This window comes from Danio aesculapii, chromosome 17 (genome assembly GCF_903798145.1).
Source record: "Danio aesculapii chromosome 17, fDanAes4.1, whole genome shotgun sequence".
Taxonomy (NCBI): Eukaryota; Metazoa; Chordata; class Actinopteri; order Cypriniformes; family Danionidae; genus Danio; species Danio aesculapii.
This window is the reverse complement of record NC_079451.1, coordinates 44,828,457-44,844,841: the sequence shown is the minus strand read 5'-3', so window position 1 is coordinate 44,844,841 and position 16,385 is coordinate 44,828,457. Positions and strand designations below refer to the sequence as shown.

Genomic DNA, 16,385 nt, shown 5'->3' with positions numbered 1-16,385 from the left:
TTTACTAAATCGCACTAGAGTGTCACCTCTTGGTGATTCTATGCTCTTTGGTGTAGTTTATGAAATCGAAAAAACGTCAATGTTTTGTTGATTGCAGTAACCAAGGCAACATCTTATATGCGCCACCTGCTGGAAGAGAGTCAATAAGCATTTTATTCATTATATGAATTATGTTACAGCTTAGGTGAAGGTATGTTTTATGTAGCATAATTTCACACAATTTTCATACATTTTCATTAACTTAAATCAGTATGTGGTAGAGCACATAAAAAAAATTGTCACATACTCTAATTTTTTTCTGTTTTCTGAAATATGGAGTCGGAAAATCAGTCGGCCATAAAAAGTAAAGATCAGTGTTATAGTTGAATGTGTTGAGTTGTATTAAATGGCAGTCTAAAGTTTTATCAGTTTGTTTAGGTCAGAGTTTGCTAAAGCCCCACATAACGTTTTTTTCTTATTATTGTTCTACTTTCTTCTGAGCCTTTCATAGTGGTAGTCAATTAAATAATTGTGTGCTTCATTCCCACCCTTGTAAATTATTTTGCGTTGAAAAGGAGGTTGTGTCCCTGCTGTAATTATATTTATACGCCACTAGGTGGCAACAACCGCATTATGAGTCAATTATGGACTCCTTTATTTAAACGTCACTGTTTCATTTCTTTTGAGAACGCCAAATTCAATGGCTTCATGGGAATATTTTAGTTGATTAAAGTGGAGGAATTTGTGATATAGTGTCTAAAATGTAGCTATTTGCTTCTATATTAACTTCTACTTTCATTAACTTCCATTGGATATAAAAAACGCTTTCACCTGAGTATTTTTACACGACACACACTGCTGGTAAATGTTTAACCATTACAAGTGAAATATTTCATCAGCCTCCATTTTGTGAATAGTGCAACTTCGTTTCATGTCATTTAATGCTGCTATCAAGAGACAGAATGGATTTAATTATATGATGTTTGATGATCTTCATTGTTTATACAGAGGTAGGTTTTTCAGCTTGGGAAAATATTTGTTTTAATCTACTGTACTGTGAAAACCACAATCGATTTCTGTTAGGGCAACATAAGGGAATTTATTTAATGTATTAGTTTTTACAAATGTAAGTGGATTGAACATAAAACAATTAAGTTGTCCCCCCCAAAAAAAAAACGTCAAGAATTTTGTTGTTTCAGCTCATCTTAAATAAGTAGTTTGAACAAACAGCAAACGCTAAAAAGTTTTTATGGAGATCTTGATGTTAGTTTTACCTTTTCTCAGCCTTAAATAAAAAAAACTTTGTGGTAAAAGGCATGTAAATATGTACATTGTTTTTGTTGCTTATGAATAAAAAAGGATCCAGACACTGTTCTATGAGCAGTTTCCTAAAAGTTCATAGGAATCTGTATAATAATAGTTGCATGGAAATGAAAAACAATGAGCCTTAAACACCTTTGTTTCCTTCTTATGTAAATCTAATTTGGGCAACAACAAAAAAACACAGAAATAGATGCAAATCAGAACATAATCTAATCACAGCTAGTCAGAATGCTAAATGCTGGAAAGACAGATTCGATTTATTTATTATGATTATTTTGCATGCATGTATTTTCATCTGAGCTCATTAATATGTATGACCCTTCCAAATAAGGTAAAAACAGACTATTTAATTCAAAGGACAATTCCTAGGTTTGTAAATGAGCATATAAATACATTTCTGTAGATTTTTTGCGCATACATAAACTTCATAACTTATATGTAGATATCAGAGAATGGTTTAAACATATTGTATCAATGTTTTCTATGGCACCTTTAAATCCGTGATCTGGGAGTTGGACTGACAAAATCATATTGGTTTGTTGTCATCTAAATACTACCGTAGTAAAAACTGAACTACTCTAATATTGTGTGTGTTATTGTACCTTCGAATACGCATCCATGCTGAATCTAATAGAGCAAACCAAGGACATTCATGTGTTTCATTCTGTTTTTTTTTGGAGATGTAAACTGTTGTACATTTTTTCTGTTTTGTTTTTTTAATAGCTTGATCTGTCTTCAAAATGAGGTACCAGGAATGGAGAAAAGAGGGCACTTTTGTTCATGCGCACTCTATGAACACTTACATGCCCTCTGTTATCAGTGAGGATAAAGCAGTGACATCTGACCCTGTGTAAGTATCAATGAGTTACTGATAACAGTCCACCTTTCAAAGATGTAATATCAAGACATATTTACTTCTGAAGCAAATCGAAAATGAATTTTTAAACCTTTAATTTAGCAAAACAGTAGTCAATGATGAATTTAAAGCATTGGTAACACTTTATTTTGATGGTCCACTTGAGTTTTAGTAGACTGTCTGCTTAATATCTGTTGATACTGCTCCTTCAACAGACATTTAACTGACTATAAGAAACTTTGCAAGTATATGGCAACTTACACTAACCCTAACCCCAGCCTAACAGTCTACTTATAATCTAATGAGAATTAGTTGACATGTAGATGCAATGTTAATTAATTCATCAAGCAAACCATCAAAACAAAATGTGACCAAAGCGTTAATTATATTTTTATTATTAATTTGATTACATAATCTTTATTTCTGAGATATTTATCTCCTATCTGAGATTGAAGCAGTAAACAAATTATAACAATCTGATAAGTTTATTTTGTACAAATTCAAGCTTCATTTGATTGATTTTAAAAAGTGTGTGTGCGTGTGTGTGTGCGTGCGTGCATGCGTGTGTGCGTACCAACAATATATCTAATTCGGATTCCCTCAGTTCCACTTCCTCATGTTTGTCCATAAAAAAACAGAACCATGTACACTGCAATAAAACATTTACATTTATGTTATGGTATAATAAATGGAGTTTCTTTTCTTTGTTTTAATAGTATGTCTCCAGAATGTAGCTGTGTGTCAATGAAGAGCGACTGGTCCATAGAGATCCCTCCCGATTTCAGCGATAAAGCAGTGACTTCTTACTCTGAGTTAGTATTCGTTGGGTTTTTCAGTTCTTTAATTAGTTATATTTATTCTTGTACAATTGACAGAAACAAAATGGTAATAACTTATACTGTATTCAGTGTATACTTTATTTGTTGTGACATTTTGATTTGGTTAAATGCATTTTTTGTTTAGTAAAATAAGATCCTAAATAAGGCCCTATCATACACCTGGCGCAATAAGGCGCAAGACATGTTTGGCGCGATTTGCTGCTATTTTCAGACCAGTGCAACCCTAATTTTCCTGTTTTGCACCAAGTTGTTTAAATAGCAAGTCCATTTGCACCGCTTGTGGACTTATGGGTGTGCAGGTCTAAAAAGGATGTGTGTTAAGGCGCATTGTTGGCGCGTTGCTATTTTGAGGAACTAAAATAGACTGCGCCATAGTGACCAACTGAAACCTGGTCTAAAGTCCAGCAAAGAGCATTTTAGTTGTGCACCTTAAATGCACATTGCTTAATACACACAGGATGTACAGCAATACACAAATATCTTTACATATGAAAAAGAATTACAGGAATAAAATATTACCAAAATTATTATTTTCGACATAAATAGAAAAACCACTGCCTCCATTCCTTCTTCAACTTGTTGAAGCTTTTTCAGTTTATTCATGCCAATTTGCTTTCGTATAATGTTATTATTATTATTAGTAGTATTATTTATTATATGCATATTTATATTTGTTTTATTAAAAACAAGTTTGGATTTGTCCACCTGTTGGGTTTTGGGCCATAGGTAGCATAAGAATAGGATGTGTGTTTGGATATAACTCAGTTTTGTGACCTCACTTTGTTATTATTGTTCATTTATTCATTTGCTGGAAATTAGAACTGAATTTAGAAATGGTTTTGAAACAAATCTTTGCGCTTAAACTAAATCGGTGGAGTGCGTACAACACCGTTTCCGCAAGTAAAGGAGTAAAGTAAAGGGTAAAAGTAAAGTAAAGAGAAAGTTAAGTGGCCGAATGGTGGAGGCTTGTTCTTTATCCTTGCGCTGCAGATGGTCTGTTTAACTGTTTTCACGCTAGTGAAGCGTTCAGTTTTTACACTTACAGCATCCGCCATGTAAATAGCAAATGCACCATGGCGTGATGCAACTGACTCGTAAAAAAATGGGAGATGAGACTGATTGGTTTAATGCTGTAACCAGGGGTGTGACACTGACAACAGGGGGGCGAATCTAAATGCAGGTTTATTAGAATGGTCAGGCAAGCAGTGGTCAAAACAGGAACAAACAGATGTATATGGGCAATCCAGAGTCATAGTCAAATGCACAGGCAGAAGGGCAGAGAGCAGACTGGAGGAAACCAAGATAAACAAGGCGAGGATCAAAACACAGCAAAGCAAAGACAAATGAAACGCGTTGTAGTGTCACTAAAACAGTAGACAAGACTCAGCAACATTGTTTGTGTTCGTGCTGCTTATGTAGTGCAGTAATCAGTCCAAAAACAGCATCAGCTGTGAGAGTGTAATCAGCCAGAACCAGTTGTGTGTGGTGCATTACTGGGATCTGTAGTCCATAACATGGCGGCTTTGTAGTTTGTGTGAAAGTCAATGTTTACCAGCGAACTCTAGTGGTTAGATTGCTGGCGCTTGGCACAAACCCTATTTTTCCATTCTTAAAATAGCAAAAGTCGATTCGGACACGCCCTTAATGCTTTTGCGTCATGCGCTTTAGACTTTGCGCCTAGATCGTTAAAATAAAGCCCTTGGTTTTCATCTGTGGTTTGCTTTTTTCTGCTAAAAAGCATGGTCGGTTAATACCTTAACCAAGTTTGGTCTATTTTTTCTTCACAATTTTACATGTTCCTCAAATTCTGATGGTTAAATTTAACCTGTAGGATAATTCAAAACTTCTAGTAACTACTATATCTTTAGTGTTTCCCACAAAATTTTTAATAAAAAAAATAATACATTATCTCCTCAGGTACCCTCCTATAAAATGTGGTTGTCTGAAGTATGTTCACTCTTTCCACTAGAGAAACTCACTTATGGCATACATCAAAACTCAGATGACTTTTGGAAGCTATGGGCCCCTTTTTGGCATTACATTAATAATTTCTCCTAAGTTTCTATTGTATGGTGTATATTTTAGCTCCTAGCCTGACTGTATTATCCAGTTTCCTTGTTTGTGTATTTCCCATTTTTTCTTACTGATTAGCTGAAACTGTATCTGTATGTGCTGATGTATTAAAATAACCAACGATCAATAAAAAAATATATACATTATGCAAGTTTAACTCTCAGCACATGCACAGATAAATTTGTAACACTTGTGCATATTTTTTTCTTTTTTTTACTGTTTTAATAGTGTAAATTTAGCCAAGAATTTAATCTATTCAAACACGTTGCCAGTAAATGCAAGAGCTAAAACTAAATTTTGATACTCATTTATTTATGCAGAGTGATAAATTATTACAACAACTTCTCTCATATTTGAAGATTTACTTACTCAAGCTTTAAATACAATATATTTGCTTACATGTCAAGTATTTCTTGTGGTTTTCTTGCCTGTTGTATGTACATATGCAGTTTACATTTCATATAAAAACATTAAACATGCAAATGGTGCAGCAATAACTTTTGTTGTATTTTCACATAATTTTCTATTAATGATAAATGCATTAAAACTAGCATTTCTGTTTCTTCAGAATGAAGAGAGATGCTGTGATCAGATCAGTGACCCCCAATTTGACCTGCACTGAATCTGACTTTCAGAGGGTCAAAGATAAACACAAAACCAACATGAAGACCAAATATGAGGGATTATTTGAGGGAATCAATCTAGAAGAGAACCAAACCCTCTTGAACAACATCTACACACAGCTCTACATCATAGAGGGAGAGAGTAAAGGAGTGAATGAAGAACATGAGGTTTTACAGATGGAGAAAACAGCCAGAACACAAGACACTCCAATCTACTGCAATGACATCTTTAAACCCCTAAATAAACCAGAGCATGAGGAGAAAGACCAAATCAAGACTGTTCTCACTAAAGGCATCGCTGGAATTGGAAAAACCGTCTCAGTGCAGAAGTTCATTCTAGACTGGAGTGAAGGAAAAGCCAATCAGGATGTAGATTTCATGTTTGTGCTTCCATTTCGAGAGCTGAACTTGATTAAAGATCATCAGTACAGTCTTCACAGACTTCTGCTGGACTTTCATCCTGAACTTCAAGATCTGGACTCAGACATGTATGAGGAGTGTAAAGTCGTGTTCATCTTTGATGGTCTGGATGAAAGCAGAATCACACTGAAGTTTTCAGACGTTGAGAGAGTTAGTGATGTGAATGAGTCTTCATCAGTGGCTGTGTTGATGTCAAACCTCATCAGAGGAGATCTGCTTCCCTCTGCTCTCATCTGGATCACCTCCAGACCAGCAGCAGCCAATCAGATCCCCTCAAAATACATCCACCGTCTGACAGAAATTCAGGGATTCAATGAGCTTCAGAAGGAGGAATATTTCAAGAAGAGAATCAGTGATGTGGGTCAAGCCAGCAGAATCATCTCCCACATCAGAAGATCCAGAAGCCTCCACATCATGTGTCACATACCCGTCTTCTGCTGGATCTCAGCCACTGTGCTTCAGAAGCTCCTGAACCAAGATGACAGAGCAGAAATCCCTCAAACTCTGACTGAAATGTACATCCACTTCCTACTGACTCAGATCAACACGAGGAACCAGAAGTATGAAGAGAGAGATCCAGAGAAACTCCTGGAGTCCAGCAGAGACGTGATTGTGAAACTTGCTGAACTGGCTTTCAACCAGCTGATGAAGGGCAATGTGATGTTCTATGAGGAGGACCTGATTGAGAGCAGCATAGACGTCACTGACGCCTCAGTGTATTCTGGGATTTGCACTGAGATCTTCAAGGAGGAATCTGTGATTCATCAGAGGAAAGTCTACAGCTTCATTCATCTCAGCTTTCAGGAGTTTCTCGCTGCTTTCTTTGTGTTTTACTGCCATATAGTCAAGAATGAGGAGTCACTAAAGTTTTTTCTGAATGACAAATATAACCGCTATAGTAGGGGAAACTCTCTTTATGAGTTACTAAAAGCAGCAGTCATTAAGTCCTTAAAAAGTGAAAATGGACACCTAGATCTTTTCCTGCGGTTTCTGCTCGGCCTCTCACTGAAATCCAATCAGAGATGCTTACTGCGGCTACTGACTCACACAGAGAAGAGCTTTGAGACCATCATGAGAATCACAGATGACATAAAAGACAAAGTTAAGTTGGATAAATATCTCTTAGTTGAGAGATGCATCAATCTGTTCCTCTGTCTGCTGGAAATGAAGGATCAGACTCTGTACAGAGAGATTCAGGAGTTTGTGAAACCACAAAATGGCTCCGTGAAGAAACTCTCTCCATCTCACTGTTCAGCAATCTCCTACATGCTCCAGATATCAGAGGAGGAGCTGGATGAGTTTGATTTGAAGAAATACAACACATCAGATGAGGGCAGAAGGAGACTGATACCAGCTGTGGTGAACTGCAGGAAAGCTCTGTGAGTATTTATTGACGTGATGGATATCAGAAGCTTTTTGATAAGGACAAAACGATTTTATTGTTAGAAGTATTTATTTCCCCTCAACTACAAGCAGTATATTTTAGAAGTATGTTATAATCCTGCACTCTCAGAAATAAAGGTACAAAAGGTTTTCAAAAGGTACAAATTTGTACTTTAAATGTCCATTTTAATACCTCAAGGGTACATATTAGAAAGAGCTTTATTGCCAGGTATGTTCACATATACGAGGAATTTGTTTTTGTGACATATTATTACTTAAAAAGTACAAAATTGTTCCTCTTAAAATCTCTAGGTACTAATATATGCTTTTGAGGTACCAATATAGACCCTTTAAGTACAAATGTGTACCTTTTGAAAAGGTACCACCCCAGTGGTTGGTTTTTGCAGTAATGTTTTTGTTTAAATGGAAAGTAAATGACATTTGTCTTCTTTTTCACTCTCCAACCATTCTACCTCAATTTAAATGGTTTTTCAAGAGTTCACACTTAGCTGATGATTGATTTATAAAACTTGTTTGGCATGCTGTCCCGGGAGAGAGCCCTGAGCTCATAAGATCCTCAAGTCCAGGGCTCCCTCCCGTTTGCAAGGCGAGAGGGGAGTTTGAGCTCAGGTTGAACTCGAGAACTCCCCTGCTTTAGTAGCTAATGAACAGACAGTGATTGCTTTTTTTCACATTTTTTGAGCTGTTGACAGTCATATATGTGTCCCACGCTGCTAAAAACACTATTAGGACACATATATTTCTCAAAAAAGTTAAAATTGATTGTTATTTTACGTTGATTGTTATATTAATTGATTGTTTTTGTGTTATTTCCAGCAAATACGTTCTTCAGGTTTGAAACGAATTTTTGAAGCCACGTCACGCTGATTAGGTACTTGTGTGTATTCCAGCGTGAAGACTGGCTGTCTGTACCAGGGAGTACTTCGTGACATATCTGAGTGTTCTGCATTCATTCATAAGAAAGACTTCACATGAATGCGTCAGCCAATCAGATCGCTGTATGCAAATACACCAGCTCAGGTAGTGGCCTATTGCTGACTAATTTCATTTGACGCTGCTATGATGATTGCGTCAACGATTTGCATACAGCGATCAGATTGGCTGACGCTTCCGTCTGTGCTTGAAAAGTTGAGCAAGTCCCAACTTCTGCAGCAAGCAACGCCTCTGTAGCGGCGTAGATGGATCCACAATGCAGTTTGGCAATGCCTGACGTCACCCATTCAAAGTGAATGGGAAGCGTTGAAGCTGACACCTCGTGTGAATGGGGCGTTACAGTGCACGCTACAAAAGTTGAATAGGATAATTTAACACCCTGCTGAAACGGGGGGTTTCGTGGCCCTTTAAGAAGCAACTACTTACTATAGGAGCATGTCTATGGTGCCGATTTGGATTAGTCAATTAACTTAAGTTGCATGTTTTTGGACGGTGGGAGGAAACCGGGGAAACTCGGGGGAAACTCACGTGAGCACAGGGAGAATGTGTAAACTCTGCACAGAAACGTCGATTGGCTTGGTTAAGACTAAAACCAGTGACGTTCTTGGTGTGAGGAAATAGTGGTAACCATAACCTCTGAGCCACCGTGCCACCCATCTAGGAAGAAGGAAGAGAAGTAGAGGTGAAAGGGGGAATTCTTCAAAACGAAGATGGCTGTGATATGGAACTTAGGGTATTTATAGTGGCTTAGGAATCGTCTGATTGGTGAATCATAAATTGGATAATGCGGGACCAGCCACAAGCCATTATAAGCACATGATCCTCTCGAAATTAGTTTATAAATAAACTTCACTAAAACAGCTTTGAGAGCTTTTAAGATCAAGATCTTGGCTTCTGATTCTGACTCATTTTTGTTCAATCAAATCTCATCCTGTATTGTAGACTTGCTGGCTGTAATCTCAGTGATCAGGTCTGTGAAAGTTTGTCTTCATCTCTACAATCATCAAATTCACTGAGAGAGCTGGACCTGAGTAAAGCTACGGTCACACCGGGCTTTGTGTGTGCGAAATTCTGTCGTGCGGCGCTGCGAAAAGGGGCGGGATTAAACAAGATAATTAGACATTAAAAAAGCGAGCGATTGTTCCATGTTTTAAATTTCTGTCCAGAGAGGTCCTGTTTTGATCCTCGATTGGTCTCACGCAGTCAAGTGATGCGATTTAGCAGGTCAGAGTTCACCAAGCTTGAACTTTGCACTGCAGTAACCTGCGAAACTTAACGCATGACCCCGCGTTTCCGGTCTGACGCATTCGCGTGCGTATGAATGGAAGTCTATGGGAAGAAAAGTCAAGTGTGACCGCACCTTTACAATGACCTGCAGGATTCAGGAGTGAAGCTGCTCTCTGATGGACTGAAGAGTTCACACTGTCATCTGGAGATACTGAGGTAAGAAAAACCTACGTAGAAAATTAAAGATGCTTTAGTCCTGGTCTTCTATAAATGTTATCAGCAGATCCCAGTGTGTTCAAAGAATATTCTTGTAATTAGTGATCTGTAGACCAAAAAAGGCAATCATGATATTTTAAGTAATGTTACAGGCGTCTCATCACCCTTGTGTGTAATTCAGTTTATGATATAATGTGATGTTGTGTGTGCTTGTAGATTATCTGGCTGTATGGTGACTGAGGAAGGCTGTTGTTTTCTGGCTTCAGCTCTGAGATTAAACCCCTCACACCTGAAAGAGCTGGATCTGAGCTACAATTACCCTGGAGAATCATTAGCTGAGCTGATCTCGGATCCAAACTACAAACTGACCACACTCAAGTAGGTTCATCACTAACCTGTCATCTGTTTGTGCATAAAGTTATTGAAAATTCAGATGTATATCCCTGCCTAAAGCACACACATACACATATTGTACACACAGCAAAATAACAGAGTCTTACACCTTATGACTGGAGATGATCTTGACTTAATCAATTAGTAAAATAGTTTCTCTTTTTTTAAAATATACCATTAAATGTATCAGGTTTCCCCGTTTTGGTGTGGTTTTACTCCGGGTGCTCCGGTTTCCACCACAAGTCCAAAGACATGCGCTATGGGTGAATTGAGTAAGCTAAATTGTCTGTAGTGTATGTGTGTGAATGAGTGGATTTTTCCCAGTGTTGGGTTGCGGCTGGAAGGGCTGTGTAAAACATATGCTGGATAAGTTGGCGGTTCATTCCACTGTGGCGACCACTGATTAATAAAGGGACTGAGCCAAAAAGAAAATGAGTGAATGTATGTATCAGGTTTAATGTTGTCTTTCAAAATAGGATAAATAATATTATTGTGTTTTTTTACAGAAAACATACCTTATAATGTTCCTGACTACTCTTTTTTTTTCTTTTCCTTTTTTTCTCTTTCAAATAATAGTTTATTTTATCTACATTCAGCTATGAGTCATTTGTAGCTTGACTGGTTTCAAATGAGTTTTGCAGCCACTGGTATAAATGGAAAGAAAGGATGTTTGACCACAAAATACTGAATGCAATATTATACCACCAATAATAATAGTGCATTTGAACAACATGAGATTACTGCTGTTAACTGATAAATATCTACATGTTCATGTCACAAATGAAAATCTATAGGCTCAAATGATCAGTGATGGACATGGGATCAGCTTTCACTGCTATGCAGATGATACTCAATTATATATTTCAACTAAACCTGACGAGACGTCTAATCTGTCCAAGCTAACTGAGTGTATTAAAGATGTTAAAGACTGGATGACCAACAATTATCTTCTCTTAAACTCAGACAAAACAGAATTATTACTTATTGGGCCTAAATCCTGTACACAGCAGATCTCACAACTCGATCTACAATTAGAGGGATACAAAGTTAGCGTTAGTTCTACTATAAAAGATCTGGGTGTCATATTAGACAGCAATTTAACTTTTAAAAATCATATTTCCCATGTCACAAAAACTGCTTTCTTTCATCTGAGAAATATAGCTAAGTTACGAAGTATGCTATCCATCTCAGATGCAGAAAAGCTAGTCCATGCTTTTATGACTTCTAGGCTGGACTACTGTAATGCTCTGTTTGCTGGCTGCCCAGCATCCTCTATTAACAAACTTCAATTAGTACAAAATGCAGCTGCCAGAGTTCTAACCAGGTCTAGAAAATTTGATCACATCACCCCAATTTTATCCTCCTTACACTGGCTGCCTGTTAAGTTTCGTATTGAATTTAAAATATTGCTTCTTACATATAAAGCTCTAAATAATCTAGCTCCTGCTTATCTAACCAATCTTCTGTCTCGCTACAATCCAACTCGCTCTTTAAGATCTCAAAACTCAGGGCTTCTGGTAGTACCTAGAATAGCAAAGTCGAGTAAAGGAGGTCGAGCCTTCTCATTTATAGCTCCTAAACTCTGGAATAGCCTTCCTGATAACGTCCGAGGCTCAGACACACTCTCCCAATTCAAAACTAGATTAAAGACCTATCTGTTCAGTAAAGCATACACTTAGTGCACCACTTAGGGGGCTTCCACACAGGTTATGCATCTTGCTGATATACACTGTGAACATCAGCTACGCTAATTATTTTCTTTATTCTCCATTTCCACCTGGGGATACTCTTCCCGAGGCCCTCAGACTATGCAGAGTCACTGATTCGATCCAAGACCAACGACGAGATGATCCCAAGGTTTCCATATCCTGGACCTGGCCGAATCCTGAACAACTACTGCGATGGTCATGGAAGAGTGGAGAACATGAGACTGTTTCCTATGACGCTCCAGAGACAGACGAGTCTTCGCTGAGGCCAGCTTCCAGCCTCCGCCACTGAGACTGCAGCTCTGCACAAGACGTTTGGCCAGCTGAGAAATTAAAATGGTCGTGCCCTACTGAGCCTGGTTTCTCTCAAGGTTTTTTTTTTCTTCACTTCCGCCTTTAGTGAAGTTTTTTTTCCCTCTCCGCTGTCGCCACTGGCTTGCATGGTTCAGGATCTGTAGAGCTGCGCATCGTTGGATTTGCTCTTCAATATTTGGACTCTCAGTAGTGATTATTAAACCACACTGAACTGAGCTAAACTGAACTGAACTTAAACACTACAAACTGAACTACACTGTTCCTATTTACTATGACCTTTTATGTGAAGCTGCTTTGACACAATCTACATTGTATAAGCGCTATACAAATAAAGGTGAATTGAATTGAATTGAATAAATGGGAGCCTATAGCCTAACGCTTGAGATTTTTATAGACCTTATTATGCAGTGCTCTACAAACATGTGTTTATGACTGTACATAAAAATTATATCATTAGAAAATACCAGTTTCAGTTACCAACATCAGTCGTAACAAACTGTTTTTATAGTTTAAAATAAGTGTAAGTGAATGAGCCTAGAAGTCTTAAGCCAATTACATTTCAATAGCTGATCTCACTCTTACTTGAAGAATAATATCAATACAGCAATTTAAGCTGTGAATCTAGAATTACTTCAAATGCCAAAGGACAGACAGAGGATCCCCAAAAGATGTTCATCAGAAGATTTTGGAGAGTTTACAAATCAATGTGTTATTTTGGAGCATTGATAGAGTCGCTTCATATTATTGGCAAATGTATAGTTATATAATATCCTAATGTTTTGTTTTTTGATTTTGTTTTAGTGTGGATCAAGGAGGAGAATTCAGGATTAAAAGAGGACCAGAAAAATGTAACTCACCCAAAGTCATAGTTATAGAACATTTACACTACCTGACAAAAGTCTTGTTGCTTATCCAAGTTTTGGGATCAACAAATAATAATTCTATAAGGCCTCTAGATTACGCTTATTTTATCAAAATAAAATATGCCCATGTCTTCAAGATGCTTTGGATTTATCTTCAATGGCTCCTCCTTCATCTTACCCCAGACTCAATAATGTTTATTTCTGGTGACTGGGCTGGCCAATCCTGGAGCACCTTGACCTTCTTTGCTTTCAGGAACTTTAATATGGAGGCAGAAGTATGAGAAGGAGCGCTATCCTGCTGAAGAATTTGCCTTCTCCTGTGGTTTGTAATGTAATGGGCAGCACAAATATCTTGATGCCTCAGGCTGTTGATGTTGCAGATCTCTCACACTCCCCCAATACTGAATGTAGCCCAAAACCATGATTTTTCCTTCACCAAACTTGACTTTATCAACGACAAGACTTTTGTCAGATAGTGTACATATAGTGCATATATAGTTATGGTAACTCTTTAATTTAAGTAGCAACTCTCAATATGAACTACAGGCTTATTGCCTGCCTATTATTTAGATATTTGCAGTTTATTTGTGCTTATAAAGTACATATTCTTATTCTACACCTCTAATCCTACCCAATACCTTAACCCAACAACTACCTTAATAACTAATTAGGACTTTATTAAGCTAATAGTCTTAGTTAATTGTTTGTAATTGGCGAGAATTGTTATACATAGTTATAAATGTTTTGTAATCTCTCTTGTTGTGCTCAGATGTCTGTGATCTCACTCTGGATGTAAACACCGCACACAATCGTCTCGCTCTGTCTGAGAACTGCAGAAAAGTGACACATGTGACAGAGGAGCAGTCCTATCCTGATCATCCAGAGAGATTTGTTGGCTTTCTTCCTCAGGTTCTGTGTAAAGAGAGTCTGACTGGACGGTGTTACTGGGAGGCCGAATGGAGTGGTGAAGAGCTTTACGTATCAGTGGCATATAAAGGAATCCGTAATGACTGTAGATTTGGATTTAATGGAAAGTCCTGGAGTCTGGTTTGGTTTAATAACAGATTCATTGCCAGACACAAAAATGAGAGCACAATCATACCTGCCCCATCGTGCTCTAAAAGAGTAGGAGTGTATCTGGACTGGTCTGCTGGGGCTTTGTCCTTTTACAGCATTTCTGACACGCACACGCACACACACTTACACACATTCAAAACCAAATTCACTGAACCACTCTATGCAGGGTTTGGACTTTATTGTGACAGTTCAGTGACTCTATCTGCGATTAAAGAGTTGTCTGTGAAAAACAATGAAGACACACATAAAAATAACACATGACTGCTGCCTTTTACAGCAGTAAACTCTTTATCTCTCATGATCTTATATCAGAGTGTAAACCGAAACACACCCATTGACTTTGGACCAAACAGGACTCTGCTTTGTTTTTATAGACATTTGAATGCAGCTCAAGAGAAAAGACTAAAGAGTTAAATTTGTCATTTATTGATGTTAAACATTAAAGGGTAGCTGAATCTCCAACACTATTCTTTAAAACATCACAATGTCCTTTTCTGCGATATCGGAATATATATTCTGTGCAAAATTGTTCACAGATATGCAGTCCTCACTTTCTAATTGTGGCTTCATGTTTTTTCCCTTTATTAGCTTTCTGATCAAGTTAAGTCAGATTTATTAGTGTAGTGAATCATCTGATTTCTTGAATTGTCTCAGCACATTTTATATTGAGCAGGTATAATATTCATTAATATTAATAATTCTAATTCTTATATTCACTTAATGACAATCCAGCCTGCCCATTCTAGTGTGTTGGGCTCATGACTGGTGCTGGGTAATTTTTCAGGGATCTGGCTGTTCACTGTAAAAGTACCATTACATGGCCAAAAATGTAGTGCAAGTAGAGTAAAAGTATCTGTTGTAAATATTACTCAAAGTATGAGTAAAAAGTAGACCTATCAAAAGTACTCAAGGGTAGTGAGTATTAAGTATTACGTTGTGAAAAGCTGATGCATTTACATGCAATTTGTGCATGTGTGTGTAAACGTAACATTCTGTAGTGCATTTAGTGATCGTTTAAGGCCATTTGGTGATTTCAATCATACAGTAAACATCCGCCATCTTCTCATCAGTGATATGCAATCTGTGTCATTGCATGCAGTGGTGTAAAGTAGCAGACTACAAATACTCAAATGACTGTAACTGAGTAGTTTTTCTTAGGAATTGAATTTTTGAATGTGTACTTTGACTTTCCCTTGGGTACATTTTGAGTGCAGTACTTTTACTCCACTACTTTCCATCAACCTGCAGTCACTACTTTATTTTTTCTTGTCTATGGGGATGTGAAAAATCAGTCCTGTGATTCCTGTCCAATGACATCACACATAGAAGGTAAATCGCATCATAATGAACTACCCTAAGACGTGCGCTATATAAATGCAGCAAACTGTTTGGAAGCATTAAAAGTGTCTAAGAAGGTGTCCAAAATCTTTACACACATTGACCCAGAGACTGTTTAGATGCATGTCACTGATGAGAAGATGATGGATATTTACTGAATGATGACCAAAATGGCCTTAAACATCCAGCAGGCACAAGACTTCAACACGTCGTCAGATTAACGCTGTACCCCATTGTCGTGGGGACGTTGCATTGTTTTTGGAAGTCAGGTTGAACGTCAGAACTCAATGTCAGGCCAATGTCTAATGTCCAACCTAAAACCAACCAAATATCAACGTCTGATGATGTTACATCTTGACATTGTGGGACATTACCACTATAATGTCCATCAGACGTTGGATTTTGGTTGCCATGTCTGATGAATAAAGGTCAGTATTTGACGTCAATATGATGTTGGTTTAAGATGTCTCAACTTTTGAATTTTAGTCACTTTCTAACAACCTAAAATCAACCAAATATCAACGTCATTTGATGACATTATTGGACATCAAAATATTGTTGTCCTTAGACGCTGGCTAGACATTGAATATTGGTCACCTTACATCACAACCTATATCTAACCTAATATTAACATCTTATGATGTTGTTTGCCTGCTGGGCAATAACTAAAAGCACTACAGAATGTTACATTTGCACACATCCACAAATTACATGTCAACACATCAGTTTTTTTATTTTTTGCAGTGTAATACTCACTACTCTTGAGTACTTTTAAAAGGGCTACTTTTTACTCATACTTT

General features: G+C 37.4%; 1 protein-coding gene across 1 annotated transcript; it reads left to right on the top strand.

The window, feature by feature from the left end:
• The first annotated feature begins 894 nt into the window (after nt 1-894).
• Nucleotides 895-15,096, top strand: LOC130244921 (NACHT, LRR and PYD domains-containing protein 3-like). The gene is given in 9 exon segments (XM_056477498.1): nt 895-989; nt 2,026-2,152; nt 2,875-2,970; nt 5,639-7,492; nt 9,393-9,481; nt 9,800-9,893; nt 10,110-10,271; nt 13,109-13,155; nt 13,940-15,096. Coding segments are annotated over 8 exon segments (3,021 nt in total). The 5' UTR covers nt 895-989; nt 2,026-2,042; the 3' UTR covers nt 14,509-15,096.
• Nucleotides 15,097-16,385: the final 1,289 nt, after the last annotated feature.